Consider the following 16,601-nt stretch of genomic DNA (forward strand, 5'->3'; position numbering starts at 1 on the left):
TGATTTCTGCGTGTGATGTCCTCTGAATAGATCTTTTTTCCAATATGTACCCGGATCACTTCTGATGTTCGGAGCGGTAAGTATTCTTTCTGTGGCTCCTTTCGCATCTTGCTTTCCTTTCTCCACCATACGGGATTGAGCCTTCTTGGCCTTCGCGATATGCTCCACCCTATTTTTACTTTGTTCAGTATACATTCTTCGACGACAGCTTATCGTGAACGTACCCCCAGAGAGCCATTTCTGCTTTACTGGTCTTGACCTTATGCATATCAACACCACGTTCTCTTAGTACGTTGAGAAATTGATGATAATGCTACGTAGGGTGAGAATAAAGGCGTTGAACGGATATATGGAAAAAACGTACTTCGATTGTCGTCCTACCAGACACATCAGTGTCCTGTTACTTACGACTCACCAAGAAAAATATTACCTGTAATGACCGGACAGAGGTGACAGTGAATGGATAATACCATCTCTGACAGTTATAAGGCCAGCTGATGTAACCAGTCCTCCAGCCAGAAATGACGAATGCTGGAACGTTCCTGTGTCTATAATGCAAAAAGACTAAGCTTTTGTAACAATTCGTTGCAAGACTCGAACAACCTTTGATTCCAATAAAGATGTTGACTGTGAAGAGGTGAGTTTTTCCCTCATTCTCGGTAGTAGGCGGAAATTTTGCTAACAATGCTTGTCCTGAAATGAAAATAAATTGAGGAAAATTAAGGATGTGATACGGTACTATACCGAAACAAAAATCCAAGTATTTCGTTTAACTGTTTTCCTCAATAAACGATTGATGATCCCTTTGACGGTAAAATACCGATGGAGCGTCCTGGTGACTTTATTTTTCCCCTTCTCTTTTCCTATGTAATGGTTAACTTCGTCGTTCTCTTCACTGGATACCGAAGACGAAGATATTGAGGACGTAAAACTTCCACGACGGGCAGGTCGCTGGGGGATATCCTCGGGTATGATACCTTGCCCATTACCAGAATCCTTCCAGTGACCAGCACTGGTGTCGACAAGTTCGTCGTTCCTGTCCCAGCGTAATCTGCCTTGTGCATCGATTTTGACGAGATAATTTAGTCCTGCGAAACTGATGTGTGAACGAGAATTACAGGCAGAATGACGCAAATATACTTTGTTCTGCAGATAGGTATCTGACCATGACAGTAGATTATTGCATGCATCAAGAATGATGGCATCGACTCACTGGATTCTCTGAGAGGGGGCATATGAATCATGATAAGCATAAGTAATGGCCTAAAAGCCAGGATTGTCTACCTCTTGTTCAAGCTGAGAACGAGGACACTCATCGAGTGACAGCGACTTTCCGTCTCCAATGTCAAGCCTATAATACAAGATTCAGTAACAAGGTGAATCATGCGTTGGAACACGTACCATCGAAAGAAATTGTCGTCGGTGCATTCTTGTTGCCAACGTTTGTGATACCACTACAGGGCGGTGAGTGCCTTATACACCAAGCAACCGTATACAGGAGCAGTTACCTTGACTATTATTTTACGTTAAATAGTAAAAGGCAAAATATCCAAGGCACTCAACGATTAGAACCGTAGCGGTGTTTACTGCGATCACTCTCGCTCTCAGTGTTCGACCGACTCCTTATTTTGCTTCAGACGCACCCATCGATGAGCTCGAGCCAATGCTGAACTTCAAGCTCCTTGTTCTTGGCTTGCGGTTTATCCACGCCTGATTGTTGTAAAGGATTATTGGCGTCTTGTAACCGGCTCGCGAAAAAGATGCTACGTTTCCACCGTTCTGAAGGCGCGTTATCGTTACGGTTCGCAGTTATTCTTCCCATATAGATTAGACGTGTCAGAGAAATAGAAAACACCAGAAAACCCAAGTGTACTTTCAATTGAGCATGCATTGCAGCGTCCTTCCAGCGGATGTCTGGATTCATTGGTCCTACCTTTGTTTCGTTATTCCTTGATCTCCAGAATTTCTGCAAGACTTCGGCGGCAGCTTGACGCCTTTTCTCATCTTCGTCGTTGTCGGTGTGAGTACTCATGGCGGTCGGTGGTAACTGTGGTGTAAAGTAGTAGAATGACGTCACAGCGTAATTACTAGGACATTAATAGATGACTACAAATGGTTACCGATGGGACTATACTAAACAAATGACATGAACGACAACGAAGAGATGTGTAGGAGTAGCAAGAAGGATGAACAGATGAATGTGCGAATGGATGAGCGATAGATGCGCAGTAGAGAGAGAACGTGGAGAGTGAAAAGACAATGTTCAGAGGCGAAGGAAATCAATAATGGACATCCTAGTTAAATCCAGTAAACTGCCAGTCAGGATCAAGTGTTAAATATTTGTGTTTCCGCAGTTCCTGTGCGGATGGACGTTCCTCGGGATTTCTAATTGCGTGTTGTTAGTAAATGCAGTAAAAATCAAGAAAGGACCTACATTGCGAAGCATTTCTTGCGGAAATCATCAGCAAGGTCTGACAGGATAATGCCTTCAGGTACGGGAGGTGGCTGTTTCAACTGATAAAGCTGATCGGAAATATCAGTCGAGTGACGTCTGAAAGGTCGCATAAAATACTACCTTGAACATAACAGCAACCATCTCATCTCCTTGCCACGGTCTTGTTCCCGCCCACATCTCCAGAACAACACAGCCGACACTCCAGATGTCAACTTTGAAGTTGTATCCCTTACCTTGTGGATTCACAACCTCAGGAGCCATCCAAAAGACGGTCCCCTGCATAGCCGTTTCCGCACCGCCACTTCTATCGTCCGTCCGTTTTGAAATGCCGAAATCTGAAATCTTACAAACGCCCGACATCTCTACGAGAATATTGTCAGCCTTCAAATCCTGTAATGATGTTAGTTGCGCCCTCCAACTGTCGAACATGAGCGACGAACCCGATGAAGAATCCCTTTCGAGTGAAGGTACTCTAAACCTCCAAGGATCTGTCCAGTAAAGGACCTCGTAACCTCTTCGCTAAACCTGCCGTGTTTCAAAAGACAGCTTCCGATAGAGCCACCAGGAACGTATTCCAAAAAGCTGTTAAGAAGCGATCAGCTAGCCGCGGAAAGCGCACAAATTTCCGCTGACGTACATGCTCAGATTTGAAGGTGTCTCCTCGAATCCCAGATACTGGACTATGTTTGGATGATCCAAGTCTTTCAGAGTTTCGCTCTCAAGCTTCAAGGCCTGAACTACAGTAACTTGTCGAGAATCATTCTTGTCACTCGTGGTCCTCGGAATTTCGACTTGTTTAACAGCAATCATCTCCCCCGTCGTGGCATTAAGAGCAAGATAAACGCGTCCATATGTTCCTCTACCAATCATTTCCCCTCGGACCCATTTAAAAGTAGCTGTAAAAGAATCAGTTTAGTTATGTAAAATAGGTGTTGCTGGATACTAACTCGGACCGCCATTGGGTGATTCGGGAGAAGGTCCACCCATATTTGCTCGGGCTTGCGCTGTAGTAACCTCTTCCAGCCGACTGCCCCACAGCTTTGTGCTTCTTTTGCGTAATACACTCGAAGCGAAAGAAGAGTCTGCTTTGGAGGTGCGATTGATCCGCCGCTTGTGCTCCTCAGCTACATGTCGAATTGACTTCTTCCCTTTGACACGCGACTTCTCAACCATTAATGGAATGGGAGGCACAGCAATAGACGCCGGCTCGGGACTGACTTCCGCAACTTGCTCTACAGTTGTAGGTGAGGTACCACCAGAGTTCGCCTCGATAACAGGCTTATCCAAGTCATGTTCTGGGAAGAAATCCTCCAGGCGCTCATAGACATCCTCTGGCGGTGGGCGAGTGTCAGTAAAAGTGCTCCCTCTTCCTCTCGTCTTTAGCTTCGCAGTCTGTGATGATGACACAGGAGTTGACTGAGAGCCGCTAGACTGAGAGGACTGTATTGTCACGCTAGGAATAGTACTTGGCGTCGTGTCCAACGTCAAGAAGGGCTTCTTCCATGTGCCGGAGTCTGCATGGTCACTGTCCGAGTCACTGGAGCTGTTATATAACTCCATTGATGACATCTCCAACGATGGCTTGGAATTAGGAAGGGAAGATGATGTTCTGTCTAGGCGAAGAGGTGGTACAACTGTACTTTCCGATTGATCCGGATCTACCTGAAGAAGCCATGCACGTTGGTCTGTCCCCAGGGTAGACTCTGAAGCTGCATCACTGGGCGTGCCTACTACCGTCCCCGATGAAGAAGTCTCAGCATTGTTCGTCGGCATCCTTTGGCGTGTTGACCTTGGGCTATGCGGACTGATGGGACTTTGTGGTGGAGATTTTGTGGTGGTATCATGAACATCTCGAGAGTTATTATACGGTCGCGAAGAGCCAGAGAGAGGCAGGGAAGGTACAGGAGGAGAGCGCGTTGAGTCGGGATATTCCATCGTGTTTGAATATGATGGTGTTGGCCGCGGATACTTGTTTGTCGGAGAGGTCATAGCAGTCCTAACATCGCTGAAAGCCGAAAGCGGTCTCGGGAATGGGTCTTGGTTGGGGGACATATACCCTCCTGGATATCCAGTCGTTCTACCGTTATATTGCGAAGAACGTTGAGATGGACCTTGGACCGGCAAGGGCTTAACAGGTGTCCGTGACTCATAAGGCTTAGGCCCGGACGTGAAGGGAATATTTCCGTTTGATCTATTCATAGAGGTCTGTCCGTTATGACGTCGAGGCATGCCAGGCTGCAACGTAGGGGGATGTCCACCGTTGAAGGCAGCAGCCCGGAGATTATCCATGCTCTTGGCACCTGTTCTGATGGGTCTCCAAGGATCGGTGGATGAAGTAGGGGTACCAGTCGATTTTTGGTCAGCCTTCTCTTCACCTTTCCAAGTCACGACATACGTTGAAGGTACAGGTTGACCGGCTTGACGACTAGTTCCGGGACTACGAATCTCGGGAGATGTATGAGGTACGGGTGGCGGAGGATGACGCGGAGGTGCCGGCACTACTATAGGGCGACCTGATTGTGTAGCTCTGTATCGTGAGGGATACAATGGATTTTTGACTCGGGTCTGCTTTGGCGACTGGCGGGGAGGTGGTGAGGTCGGAATCTCCTGATCACGGGAAACAACGACCCAGGATTCTGGACGGCCCAAACTTTCATCTAGGTCCCGTCGTTGCGGTTCGAGTCTTCCCCGTGTACGGCGTTCTTTTGATTGGAGATTATCTCGAGATGGCTGATGGTCAAGTTGACTTTGCCACTGCCGACCTGCCGTCTCGAAAATTTGTTCTGAAGCTCTCAATGCTTGCTCTCTTTCGGCAGCAGCATCAGATCCAGAACGCCCATGAGTCCGCGTGGCGGGAGGGGTCAAACTACTGTCGTCAAAAGTGGCGCTGAGAGGTGATAGAGGTGGTGGTACGGATGATAGAGGCGGAGGAGGGGGTGGAGCCGGCACAAGGTTTCCGTACCAATTGACAAATTGTTTTGCTTCACTTTGGCTGCCAGTTGGAGGTGAGGGCGTAGTTGAGCGGGGAGGTATCAGGGGTGAAGAAGGCCGAGCAGGAGCACTTGGGCGACGTCCGGATGATGACGGAACGGAAACAACGCTGGTTACGGTATTGAGATGTGGGTGGGGAGGTGGGCGCATGGTTGTTCTATGATTATCGGCGTCAACGTCAGCGTCGTAAGCAGCGGCTTGCTCTGTAGGTATCTGCTCGCTAGCTGAGGACAGACTTCCATGGCGTGAAGATCGTCGTCGTGGTCTTAGAGGTGCACAAGAGGGTAGAACAGGTGGAGGTACAGTGTTGACACTGGGAGAGAGTGAGCTCGGTAAAGAAGGTGCAGCCTCATGCACAGGCGCAGATGAGTGCGAGACAAGAAGCTTCAATGTCCCTTTGGAATCGCCGAACTCTCGACAGAGTTCAAACAACTTTTCATCTGTCAGCGCGTCACTCATAGCAAAGGCGCCTATTTCGGTACGATAAAGGGAAAAGCGAGACTGTTCGTCGTCATCAATGTGTAACTATACCAGAACTAAGCTTTCAACATAGACATCAGAGTAAACGGATTACACACCTTGGAGAAGATACACTCTCGAATAACTGCTGCGCTCTGCACCCCGCTTATGTCAACATTGACATAGGTATCAGAATCTGCTGTGGCGAGAATAGAGACTTTGTCCGAAACTGTAGTGGTAGAGCTATGGCTTGAAGCGGAGGTGTAAGAGTCGGGGGTAGAAACAGTAGGCGACTGCGAGTAGATCATCAACAATATGTAAGAAACTAAAACAAAGCGACACACCGTATTGACTGGTGGCGGGACAGGCGGTATAGGCTGAGGTCGAGTATGAAGAGATCTGTGTTGAAAAGGTGACTTGAGCTGCTGAAAGATCTTGCCGGTGACGTTACGGGAGGTGGAAATATGAATGTCGTTCCGCCCACTTCGGTCATTATTATAGGATACAATAGTGGGGTCCTGCTGAGGTAAAAAATCGGTAGAAAGATCCACAGGAGGTATTGGAAGGCCTGGGGTGCTTGGGGGCGGAGTCGACTCGTCGGCGGCTGGGGAACTGGTACTGGACGGCGATGAAAGAGACTGGTGAGATGCCTGTGAGCGAGGAATACGTGGAGCCATGTTCGTCGTCAAAGGAGAAGGCGCCGGTGGAGGAGACTTGGGAACATTGGGAAGGGGCGCGCGGCGATGGTAGGGATTGACATTAGTGGGCCTATCTTCATCACTGCTCTCCGATTCAGAACCGGGATTGACAACATGGAAAGTAAGGCGCGGTTTGGTAAACCTAGGTAGCTCTGACATTGGAGGCAGAGCCTTGTATGAACAGTGCGCCAGTGGGAATATGATGAACTGTTGAAATGAGGCAAAAGGTCGTCGAGCGTGGTCGTCGCCGGCAGCGATGAGTAAGCAGGCGTGCTCAGCGAGCGATCCGACAGCGAGAACAGTGGCGAAAAGGATAGAGGAAGGGAAGGAAAGGCTCCAGCGCCGACTTGAAGGAGGTCGTCGAGTCCAGGTACTCAGGATCTCACTCTGCTGATGTAATACAAGTGCGCTGCCGCCTGCTTTTCTAGAAAACTTTCATAGAAACGCTCAGGCGGCTACTTGCGGCTGGATCTTTCCAAGAAATTTCGTCGCATTCCTTTTGATTCTCGTCAGTTCTTGATAAAAAGTGTATCCGCAAAAATTATACATTCTAGAAATACAGCCAACATGATCTTCACATTACTGGGTAATAAAAACGCTGGTGATCCTCAGTGTCCGATATCCGTTCATTGCATGCGTACGTGTCATTCCGTATTCCCCACCTTGGGAAATTCCGCCCTTTGTTCCAGCGTCGTCTCACCCCAGCTGAGTAGCTTCAAGAGACCCACTAGCTTCACTTCCTTGCCCTGACTTAGACTCTCCAAAATCGCCGCATTCACCTCTCCAGCTGTTTTCAGACGTTGCGCGGGCGATAAAAGTTCCGAAATTGGCGTGGGCATTGACGACGTCGACTCGAATGCCAAGAGTGCCATGGTTCGTTCCAACTCAGTTAGGAACTCCGGGCTCTCTTCGCCACGAGGAGCTAATTCCTCCTGTGCAAATTGCAGGGCATCGGCAATCCGCCCGTGCCGTATAAACTCTATCAGCTTCTGCTGTTGTAGATGAAAGTATAGCGCTGGATTGGTATCCAGTATCTGTAGAGCCCATCAATGATCGTCCAACACAAGGATACAGAAAAACAAATAAGCTCATATTGAAGACTGAAGTTTTGGTTGAGTCTCCTCATCGACCCGAAGGTCTGAGAGTGGTGCATGAAAGGTTTAATCTTGTGATCCCCGTCGAGGGGAACTTGGCAGAAAAAAAAAACACACACCTCAGGATTGAGATCGTTCACGCGAGTGATGGCGTCCTCCACGTCTCCACGTTGTAGAGCTTCGCGAATATTCATTCGGCTCTCAATGCTCTCAAAGTCGACGGGCGGCGTCAGGTTGGCCTCTTGGCTAAATTCCTCGGCAGCAGACTTGTAACCTTCAATGACAAGGTAATCCATGATGAGGCGGTTAAGATCCCTGCCAAGGAAAGCGGTCAATTCTCCAGCAACGAGAGGCGAAAACATGGAAATAATCAGATAATAAAAGCAATTCTTTGCTCTCATCAAAGAAGTCAGAGAGATTCCCATTGATTTTATCATCATAGAAGAGACACAGAGAATGGGGGCTCACGTTTTGGATACCTGAACCTCGTGTATACGGCGGTCCCATTCTTCCTCGCGTATTCGTATCTTCGGTGTGGATGTAGGGGTAGACTGCTGGATCAAGTCAACGCTGGTCACAAATGTGCCCACGGACTCACCATGGAGAAAACGAAGCAATGAAAATTTTCGTCTTTTTATGGCTATCCCATTCGGTTGGTTTAGGGCAGGTCAGACGACTTCTGGTCCGGACCGGCATTTGATCCGGAAGCTGCCTGAGGGTGTCACGACATTATCTCGCTATCCCGCCGGCAAAACACCACATACTGCAGTCCTAATGCCTGCATTCTTTCTTTGTCACCCTCAGCTTCAATGGCGCAGCACAATATACGTGCATCGGTAGTGCAAACTTGTAGTCAGGCATATAACTTGGACGCTACACTTCAGAAACTAGAAGAACTTACTCGTTTGGCGAAAGATCGCGATGGCTCGCAGCTTGCCGTATTTCCAGAGGCCTTGTAAGATTTTCCTAGTAGCTGCGAACTATGCTGATGTTCCGTTCGCAGTATTGGAGGTGTTATAAATTATTTAGAATGCATGTATATGTTAGCTGATCGACTCCAGGATATCCCTAAAATGTCCACCTTTGGTGCTGTCGTAGGCCTTAGAGCAGCCCAAGGACGAGACGAGTTTTTACGTTACCACTCTGCGGCCATCGAAGTCCCTTCTGCTGCGATCTCTCGGATAGAAGCTATCAGCAAAGAAACAGGTGTTTTCCTTGTTGTTGGCGTAATCGAACGAGATGGTGGAACGCTGTATTGCACTGCTGTTTTCATAGACCCAGAACAAGGTTATATCGCCAAGCACCGCAAGCTTGCGCCTACTGCATCTGAACGGCTGATTTGGGGTCAGGGAAATGGTTCCACTCTTTCTGTAGTCGACAAAGATTTCGGATCTTCTGGCGGAGTTGCGGTTCCAACCAAGATCTCGGCGGCAATATGCTGGTACGCTACGAATGTTGCAAATTGAACTGTCTGACACCTCTGACCCTCGTGCTTCTTAAGGGAGAATTACATGCCTTTACGTTCGTCCTACACCATAGGTGAATCCCAGCCAGTCAATTAACTCAATGTGCCTTCTCAGTGCGCTATTTTTACTATTCAAAAGAGTCCAGATCTATTGCGCACCCACCGTGGATGCCCGACCTGTTTGGCAGAATTCCATGATTCACATCGCTCTTGAGGGGCGTTGTTTCGTTCTTGCGGCGTGTCAATATGCAGAAGAGAAGGATTACCCTGTTGATCACGCGGTTGCAGATGTTTCAGCACGTAACCCTCAGAATATTATGATTGCCGGAGGGAGCGTCATTGTCAACCCTTTGGGTGAGGTGTTAGCTGGTCCATTACTCAAAGGAGAGGGCGTCTTGACCGCCACTTTGGACTTGGATGATTGTGTCCGTGGTAAATTTGACTTAGACGTCGTTGGACACTATGCTCGTCCGGACGGTAAGTTGCTGGAATGTAGGTGAATCATTACTGATGTCCACATTCATAGTCTTTAGTTTCTCAGCGAACTTGCAATGATTTGCAGGGTGCCGACGATCAAAACAAGGCCTGTAGTGATTTGAAGAATACAAGTATCATGACTTTGTTCCCATTGTGACTGATTTGTTCTTTGCTTTGTCGATGCCCCAACAAAGTTTGAACAATGAACATTACTAGGTGGCACTTGAAGCTCAAGCCAAGGGCACTATAAGAAGGCTAGCTATCTGCTAGCAGTCAACGCTAAAAGCTGAACGACTAACCATACTCAACCTTATCATTCTCGACATCATGGAGTCTGCAAACGCATACGCCGCGGTATTTTCTGCAGTGCTTGCGCGTCGCGCCGCAACGGCAAGTTCGTTCCAGGGGCCATCAAGACGCCCTCGAGCTAAACCGGATGCAACCGGGGGAAACTACAACCCCATGTGCCGAAAGACGCTAGGAAAAGGTGCATTCATGAAGGACGAGACTCTGTGTCGGGCGAAAGACGGCAAAATCATTCGGTCACCGGAGACAGAATCGCAGTCAATGACAAGCCTCGCTCAGAACGGGAATATGCGCCATGGCGTTCCACGTCATGACTGCCCTGACTTCGGCGGACATGCAGCAGGGACAGAGGAGGTCGGGGCGCCATTTCAGGCGACTTGCGGCTCCATTCATGTTGAGGCGCCTTCAACACAGCTGGCTTTGATGTATGGAACGCTGGCCTTTTCCCAGGATTGCCAGGAAGGATACGGAACGATGCAGAGTTATACGGGGAACGGACCAAACGTGGAGATTGACGTCGATCCATGGCAACTATCCGAGGAGAACAGAATATTCGACATGTTCATCAACGTGGAGGAATGCGCTGCATAAGGGGAAAGAAGGGTCTATGATTAGACGCCCCATGATGACACAACCGTACCGTACTAATGCCTTTAAAATTTTAATACTAGACATAGATTGTACTTTGCTGGAATTCGAGAGGATACCTCAAGGCGGGAGATCATGACCGCACGAAGAACGCGTGTGAGCCAAAATTAAAAAAAGGCGACAGGGAAAATGGTTAGCAATGACGAGCAAGAAGAGACCTATACCATGGGTAAGCGCTTTCTAGATGGGAGTAGAAACGGCTCATTTACATACGTCGTAACCGAGGCGCTGTTCCTGCCCAAGCCTAAACTGGGATTAGTCGCCGAGCTCAGTTGCCGACGCCACCTTAGCCAAACAGCGCACAACTTCTTTCCTCCCATCGTGCCAGTCGTCTCTACTGTAATTTTTTACTTCCCTTGCCGCTCTTTCCTTCCTCCTCTTACGCCCTTTCTTTATTCTTCCCAGATGGCCGATTCATATACTTCCTCTCGCAATGGCGACATTTCTCCCAACGGGCTGGGAAATGGCTCAAGTCCATCACTCGTTCCAACTCAGGCTACTGCGCCTCTATCGAACGTCATTCGCAAAAAGCTGATGGGCTACGTCGGTTTTGCCAATCTTCCCAACCAAGTGCACAGGAAGAGCGTGAGGAAAGGGTTCCAGTTTACTGCAATGGTTGTTGGTATGCTCCCGTTTTTCTTCGATATCTCAATCATGTCCTTGAATTTTCTCACCGCGTCATTTTCTGTTTTCTAGGCGAGTCAGGCTTGGGAAAGTCGACTCTTATCAATACCCTATTCAACACGCCATTATACCCCCCCAAAGAGCCTCTGCCCCCTTCAGCAGAGCGACCGAAAACTGTCGCTATCGAGAGCATTGGGGCCGGTTAGTTGGCTGCTTATCGCTTTCCCTTCTTTTAAACTATTTTTACGTGTAGACATTGAGGAGAACGGTGTGCGGCTACACTTGACTGTTGTCGACACCCCTGGGTTCGGTGACTTTGTCAACAACGATGAAAGGTCTGTTCGCCTCTACTTTCTCGTATCTCTATCTACTCACAGATCATCACAGCTGGAAGCCCATCGTTGAGAACATCGAGTCGCGGTTTGATTCGTATCTCGAGCAAGAGAATCGTGTCAACCGGATGAAGATTGTCGACAATCGAGTACACGCTTGTCTCTACTTCATCCAACCAACAGGCCACTCGTGAGTGTCATCTTGTTTCCGTCATAGATCTTTTTTTGTGACCAGACGTATAGATTGAAACAGATTGATGTCGAATTCATGCGCCGCCTGCATACCAAAGTCAATTTGATCCCTGTCATTGCCAAGGCAGACACTATGACTGATGAAGAGATTGCGGAGTTTAAGGAGCGGGTCAGATACATTTGCGACATCTTTTTTTTTCCTACTCTTCTGACGCCACCCCGTCACAGATTCTCGCTGACATTGCTCACAATAACATTCATATCTTCCAGGCACCTACATACGATAACGAGGATGAGGAAACGATTGCTGAGGCAGAGGAAATCGCTGGCAAAATTCCTTTCGCCGTTGTAGGCTCTGACAAGATTGTGAATACACCCGATGGCCGCCAAGTGCGCGGACGTGCATATCCTTGGGGGGTGGTTGAAGTTGACAATGAGGATCATTGTGACTTTGTCAAGCTAAGACAAATGCTTGTTCGGACTTACATGGAGGAGCTGAGGGAGTACACTAACGACGTGCTGTATGAGAACTGGCGAACAGAAAAGCTTCTCAGCATGGGTGTTGCTCAAGATTCTACTGTCTTCAAGGAGATCAAGTGAGTTTCATGCAGTCATTATTCTTTATCCATCTAATCGGTGCATTCTAGCCCTGCCGCAAGACTACAGGAAGAACGTGTCATGCACGAGGCAAAGTTGGCCAAGATGGAGGCCGAGATGAAGATGGTCTTCCAGCAAAAGGTCCAGGAGAAGGAGTCCAAGCTCAAGCAATCCGAGGAGGAGCTCTACGCCCGTCACAAGGAGATGAAGGATGCTCTGGAGAAACAGCGCGCCGATCTCGAGGAGAAGAAGAAGCGAATCGAGACCGGTCGACCGCTGACTCCCGAAAAGAACGCGGTATGTCCTTTAGATAGCTTGCGAGATCTACCAAGTTGACCATCTCTCTCACACAGACGGGCCGCAGGAAGGGATTCCTCCGCACTTAAGATTGCGGTTGACGCTCGGAATCCATACCATCTCTTTAATACATCACCGGTTTTGTGCCATGGACCTTTTTTCTTCTTTGTTACATATGTACGACACACACATTTTTTCTATGGTGCCTTTAGTATTAACGCTTTTACTTGGTCTTTGTGAATTCACACACTCTTTTACACGGATATCCTCTTTACTGCTATTCTTTAGTACGCTTTTCGACGAGTTCTTGTGTACGCATGGAGGTTCCCGTTGGCCAGAGAATATACCACTGTTTTCGCTCTGCCACTGAAGTCAACAAAGCTAAACTTTGACGTGATGCCGGTGAAATAATATTTTCAGCCACTGTACTGTACTTGACTCTCTCTGCGATGGATAACATCCAGCCGCTACTGTCTGTACTAGACGTATTCACTCGAGCACCAGACAAAATATCACTGGAGAATGCCAACACATGGCTTCAAGACTTCCAACACTCTGTTTGTCTTTCGCTGTGGACGTCCTTCGACAATTCCCTGACTCTTCATCCGCCATTGTCGTAGTCAGAAGCCTGGGCAACCTCTAATGTCCTTCTCCTTTCTCCCGATGCACCTTCGGCAGCAAAGCTTTTTGCTGCACAGACCTTCAGATCCAAGGTCAACTCCTTCCACATTTACTTTGTTCTCTGCTAAGGCTGCCACTCAAGGTCACCTACGATCTCCATCAAGTCGATATAGCTAACCTGCCATCTCTCCGGGATACGTTATTGACAGCTCTGAAGAGTTACCAGGCTGGGCCAAAGACCATCATCGTTCAACTATGTCTCGCACTGGTCGGTCTAGCCGTGCAGTATCCAGCCTGGGACAACGCCGTACAAACCATGATTGATATTTTCGGGAGGGATCCATCATCTGTTCCTGTTTTATTACAGTTTCTTACGCTCCTACCTGAGGAGCTGAGCAATAGCGCAAGATATCCGGTTTCGGTGCGTATCTTCTTACAATCTTACGAAACGCTGTTTATATGAATGATCCGCTAGAATGAAGACCTTCGTCAACGGTCAAATGCTCTTCTTACTTCCCACTCCGAGCAAGTCATCGAGTTGTTAGCAATGTACTTGCAGGCTCCTGGTGCGTTCCATTATTCCTGGTCTCACTGATGTGTGTCATCCAACACCCGACAGGTGTAACGGCTGCCGTGCAGGAGCAGGTGTTCAACTGTCTTCGAAGTTGGCTAGTCGCAGGGGGAAATCAGTCCAGCCGTTTTGGCCAAGACAGTTTTACTCTCATTCGCCTTCGATGCACTTGCATCTGATCAGCTTTTTGATTCAGCTGTTAACGTCATATGCGATCTCATTCACGAAACACAAGAAGTCGATGCCAATATGCCTGTCATCGAACTAATTGTTCCTATGGTTATCGCACTGAAACCCCAGTTGACCAAGGAAAGAGAAGATCCGGAGAAAATAAGAGGATACGCTCGCATCTTCTCAGAGGCAGGAGACACGTACCGGCTGCTTCTGATACAACACACAGAAGCGTTCTTCCCCATTGTAGAGGCGATTGGAGAATGTTCAGCCTACCACGATCTCGACATTGTCCCTATAACCTTCCCCTTCTGGATGCGTCTGGCAAATAATTTGTCGAAAAAACCATCCGTCCCCCCTCTCTTCTTAAATGCATATCAAGCACTTGTAGGCGTAATCATCGGCCATTTGCACTTTCCACCAGATTCTACGCCTTTATCCGGACAGGAAGCGGATGACTTCCGGTCATTCAGACATGTCATGGGTGATACTCTGAAGGACTGTTGCATCGTCCTTCGCCCTGATACATGTATCCTTGCTGCATACGATCGAATTGCTGCAGCTCTCAGTCGAAACAACGTATCATGGCAGGAAATCGAAGCGCCTTTGTTTGCGCTCCGTTCCATGGGTGCTGAGGCCGTCCCTACTGACGATGTAGCTGTTCCAAAAATCATGGATCTCATACCAACGCTACCAGATCATCCGAGAGTTCGCTATGCTGCACTGCTCATCATATCTCGGTATACAGAGTGGATTGGCATGCATCCAAACTATATCTCCTTCCAGCTGCAATACATATCGGCCGGTTTCGATATCCCGGATCCTGAAGTTAGCGCTGCTGCTGGCGTAGCTTTGAAATACATGTGCCAGGACTGTAGACAGGTACGTTACTTCTCTTTCCTTTGATATTTTTGAATCTCATGTTCACTACAGCATCTTACGGAGTTTTTGCCTACCCTCCATACGTTCCTAAAGTCGTCGGGGGCTAAATTATCGCAGGACGACAAGCGTCAAGTATACGAGGCTATCGCATACGTCATTTCTGCCATGCCCATGGAGAGAGCTGCTGAATCATTGCGCACTTTTTCTGTGGACATATTGTCGCGGGTTCATGATGTGACAAATCAAGTTACTGTGACCAAAGAAGAAATGCAGAAGGCTTGCGGTAAGTTACGGCGTTGCTTTTGCTCCTGAGATTATTCATGCTATTTTATCAGACGGTCTTGAAAATTTGGAAGCTATGCTGTATGTTATTCAGAGCTTCGGCGAGGAGTTGCCTATCGCCTGTCAAAACACGTGTGAACAAACCTGGGCAGTCTTCGACAACTTCTTGACAAAGTATGGTACGGAATACGAAGTTGCAGAAAGAACAAATCGAGTTCTGCGGCATGGCATCACCTTCTACGGGCAGGCGGCCCGGTCTGTGGCAGTTTCTGTTCTGACGAAGATGTCATACATGTTCGATACCAGCCAAGTATCAAGCTACCTGTGGATTGGTGGCAAGATCGTGGAGGGATTCGGCGGTAGCGGGGATAATGCAATTCAGGCGGCCTGCCGAGAGATTTATGAGCGATCTACGCAAAGAATGATAACTCTTCTCCAGACGAAGCAGGCTACGGAGATTCCTGATGGTAAGTTTTATTCCTTGATCGGGCTTACTTCCGATATTCACATCTTACATTCAGTCCTGGAGGATTATGTCCATCTCATGCGACATATTTTACTACACACCCCGGATATTTTCTTCCAATCACCCGCGTTTCCAATGGTGCTGGAGGCTTCTATGGCCGCTCTGACGGTGGTCTACGACTCTATTGTCGATGTCGCGTTGGACCTTTTCCATGACATTCTAACACACAAATGCCTATCACCCTCACCCTCCGCTCCTTCTTCCCCCCAACACGCTGTATATGCCGCAGCCATTCAAAGCATTTTACAGAAAGAGGGTTATCAGCTGGTAGGGCATCTGCTTGATGGTCTTGTGGGTGATTTCTACGAGGAAATGACCAACTCGGTGGTGTCGATTTTCCGATCAACGGCGTACCTTCTTCCGTCCGAGCTTTTATCGTGGCTGACCCCCATACTACAACAAATACCCACAACGAAGGTCCCTGCGGAGATAAAAAATGAATTTATTTCCGATATAACACGGTGCGTCGTAATGCTTCCTGATTTTTGAGTGGCCTAATGTGTATGGGCTTCAGGGCGATTAACGAGGGGCAATTTGATAAGATCAAGTATGCCATGCTGGCGTTACGACGTGGGTCGAGGAAAGCACGGGAGAGGCGGCGGGATGGAGCAGCGTCTTTCCGATGATGATGGGAAAGAATTTCATGACTCTGTATTATTTTGTTTGATACAATACGTTAATTAGGTAGGTAAAGAGTAGGTAAGTGAATATAAAGTGTACGAAGCAATACCCCAGACTCGGTGCATTCTTTCCGATGATGATTTATGTACTCTGTGCTTGCTACAGTATGTTAACAGGTAGGTAAGTGAATATAAAAGCATACGAAGCCGTACCCCAGACTCGGCACGAATCTGCGGGGGGCGGGTTAACCTTGTGCAAGTGGACCAGAGTCGTCCAGGCCGAAAATAAAGCC

The 16,601-nt window shown here is 48.2% G+C and overlaps 7 protein-coding genes across 7 annotated transcripts; 4 read left to right on the forward strand and 3 right to left on the reverse strand.

The window, feature by feature from the left end:
• Positions 1-471: 471 nt before the first annotated feature.
• Positions 472-2,000, reverse strand: EV420DRAFT_927514 (uncharacterized protein). The gene is made up of 10 exons (XM_060484017.1): positions 1,874-2,000; positions 1,644-1,814; positions 1,564-1,586; positions 1,509-1,513; positions 1,402-1,454; positions 1,285-1,351; positions 1,214-1,221; positions 745-1,160; positions 604-693; positions 472-548 (listed from the first exon to the last, which is right to left on the reverse strand). Exons 2-9 carry the CDS (start codon positions 1,645-1,647, stop codon positions 679-681), a joined length of 591 nt encoding a protein of 196 aa, XP_060335959.1. The 5' UTR covers positions 1,648-1,814; positions 1,874-2,000; the 3' UTR covers positions 472-548; positions 604-678.
• A 37-nt stretch (positions 2,001-2,037) lies between these two features.
• EV420DRAFT_1301444 (MAP kinase) lies at positions 2,038-6,982 on the reverse strand. The gene is made up of 8 exons (XM_060468400.1): positions 6,250-6,982; positions 6,025-6,198; positions 3,403-5,971; positions 3,093-3,351; positions 2,896-3,037; positions 2,576-2,845; positions 2,435-2,523; positions 2,038-2,385 (listed from the first exon to the last, which is right to left on the reverse strand). Exons 1-8 carry the CDS (start codon positions 6,760-6,762, stop codon positions 2,295-2,297), a joined length of 4,107 nt encoding a protein of 1,368 aa, XP_060335960.1. The 5' UTR covers positions 6,763-6,982; the 3' UTR covers positions 2,038-2,294.
• Positions 6,983-7,090: 108 nt separating this feature from the next.
• On the reverse strand, positions 7,091-8,300 carry EV420DRAFT_1511947 (CTLH/CRA C-terminal to lish motif domain-containing protein). Its single transcript, XM_060471613.1, has 3 exons — positions 7,821-8,300; positions 7,783-7,784; positions 7,091-7,639 (listed from the first exon to the last, which is right to left on the reverse strand). The coding sequence occupies exons 1-3, from the start codon at positions 8,135-8,137 to the stop codon at positions 7,248-7,250; spliced, it is 711 nt and encodes a 236-aa protein (XP_060335961.1). The 5' UTR covers positions 8,138-8,300; the 3' UTR covers positions 7,091-7,247.
• Positions 8,301-8,506: 206 nt separating this feature from the next.
• Positions 8,507-9,662, forward strand: EV420DRAFT_1262686 (carbon-nitrogen hydrolase; the record flags this gene model as incomplete). Its single annotated transcript, XM_060467136.1, has 5 exons — positions 8,507-8,652; positions 8,701-8,710; positions 8,759-9,138; positions 9,199-9,222; positions 9,278-9,662. The coding sequence occupies 5 exons, from the start codon at positions 8,507-8,509 to the stop codon at positions 9,660-9,662; spliced, it is 945 nt and encodes a 314-aa protein (XP_060335962.1).
• A 53-nt stretch (positions 9,663-9,715) lies between these two features.
• Positions 9,716-10,862, forward strand: EV420DRAFT_927980 (uncharacterized protein). Its single transcript, XM_060484019.1, has 2 exons — positions 9,716-10,762; positions 10,819-10,862. Exon 1 carries the CDS (start codon positions 9,967-9,969, stop codon positions 10,534-10,536), a length of 570 nt encoding a protein of 189 aa, XP_060335963.1. The 5' UTR covers positions 9,716-9,966; the 3' UTR covers positions 10,537-10,762; positions 10,819-10,862.
• EV420DRAFT_1511957 (septin AspB) lies at positions 10,851-13,000 on the forward strand. Its single transcript, XM_060471614.1, has 8 exons — positions 10,851-11,215; positions 11,290-11,418; positions 11,471-11,552; positions 11,605-11,739; positions 11,793-11,910; positions 11,970-12,337; positions 12,389-12,635; positions 12,692-13,000. Exons 1-8 carry the CDS (start codon positions 10,999-11,001, stop codon positions 12,722-12,724), a joined length of 1,329 nt encoding a protein of 442 aa, XP_060335964.1. The 5' UTR covers positions 10,851-10,998; the 3' UTR covers positions 12,725-13,000.
• A 51-nt stretch (positions 13,001-13,051) lies between these two features.
• On the forward strand, positions 13,052-16,596 carry EV420DRAFT_1717814 (armadillo-type protein). Its single transcript, XM_060479724.1, has 10 exons — positions 13,052-13,192; positions 13,256-13,348; positions 13,399-13,677; positions 13,732-13,822; positions 13,876-13,920; positions 13,952-14,880; positions 14,932-15,163; positions 15,216-15,629; positions 15,684-16,149; positions 16,203-16,596. Exons 1-10 carry the CDS (start codon positions 13,085-13,087, stop codon positions 16,312-16,314), a joined length of 2,769 nt encoding a protein of 922 aa, XP_060335965.1. The 5' UTR covers positions 13,052-13,084; the 3' UTR covers positions 16,315-16,596.
• The last annotated feature ends 5 nt before the right edge of the window (positions 16,597-16,601 follow it).

This window comes from Desarmillaria tabescens, assembly GCF_030435595.1.
Source record: "Desarmillaria tabescens strain CCBAS 213 chromosome Unknown EV420scaffold_5, whole genome shotgun sequence".
Lineage (NCBI taxonomy): Eukaryota > Fungi > Basidiomycota > Agaricomycetes > Agaricales > Physalacriaceae > Desarmillaria > Desarmillaria tabescens.

Coding starts and splice junctions, on each gene's coding strand:
- EV420DRAFT_927514 (XM_060484017.1), bottom strand. Junction 1,352..1,401: donor GACGACAATTTCTTTCGATG/GTACGTGTTCCA, acceptor CTTGTATTATAG/GCTTGACATTGGAGACGGAA.
- EV420DRAFT_1301444 (XM_060468400.1), bottom strand. CDS start 6,762: ATGTCAGAGCTACCTAGGTTTACCAAACCGCGCCTTACTTTCCATGTT. Junction 6,199..6,249: donor TCCCGCCACCAGTCAATACG/GTGTGTCGCTTT, acceptor ATCTACTCGCAG/TCGCCTACTGTTTCTACCCC. Junction 3,038..3,092: donor ACACCTTCAAATCTGAGCAT/GTACGTCAGCGG, acceptor GCTTCTTAACAG/CTTTTTGGAATACGTTCCTG.
- EV420DRAFT_1511957 (XM_060471614.1), top strand. CDS start 10,999: ATGGCCGATTCATATACTTCCTCTCGCAATGGCGACATTTCTCCCAAC. Junction 11,216..11,289: donor GTTTACTGCAATGGTTGTTG/GTATGCTCCCGT, acceptor TCTGTTTTCTAG/GCGAGTCAGGCTTGGGAAAG. Junction 11,419..11,470: donor TATCGAGAGCATTGGGGCCG/GTTAGTTGGCTG, acceptor TTTTACGTGTAG/ACATTGAGGAGAACGGTGTG.
- EV420DRAFT_927980 (XM_060484019.1), top strand. CDS start 9,967: ATGGAGTCTGCAAACGCATACGCCGCGGTATTTTCTGCAGTGCTTGCG.
- EV420DRAFT_1717814 (XM_060479724.1), top strand. CDS start 13,085: ATGGATAACATCCAGCCGCTACTGTCTGTACTAGACGTATTCACTCGA. Junction 13,678..13,731: donor GCGCAAGATATCCGGTTTCG/GTGCGTATCTTC, acceptor ATGATCCGCTAG/AATGAAGACCTTCGTCAACG. Junction 15,164..15,215: donor AGAAATGCAGAAGGCTTGCG/GTAAGTTACGGC, acceptor CTATTTTATCAG/ACGGTCTTGAAAATTTGGAA.
- EV420DRAFT_1511947 (XM_060471613.1), bottom strand. CDS start 8,137: ATGATGATAAAATCAATGGGAATCTCTCTGACTTCTTTGATGAGAGCA.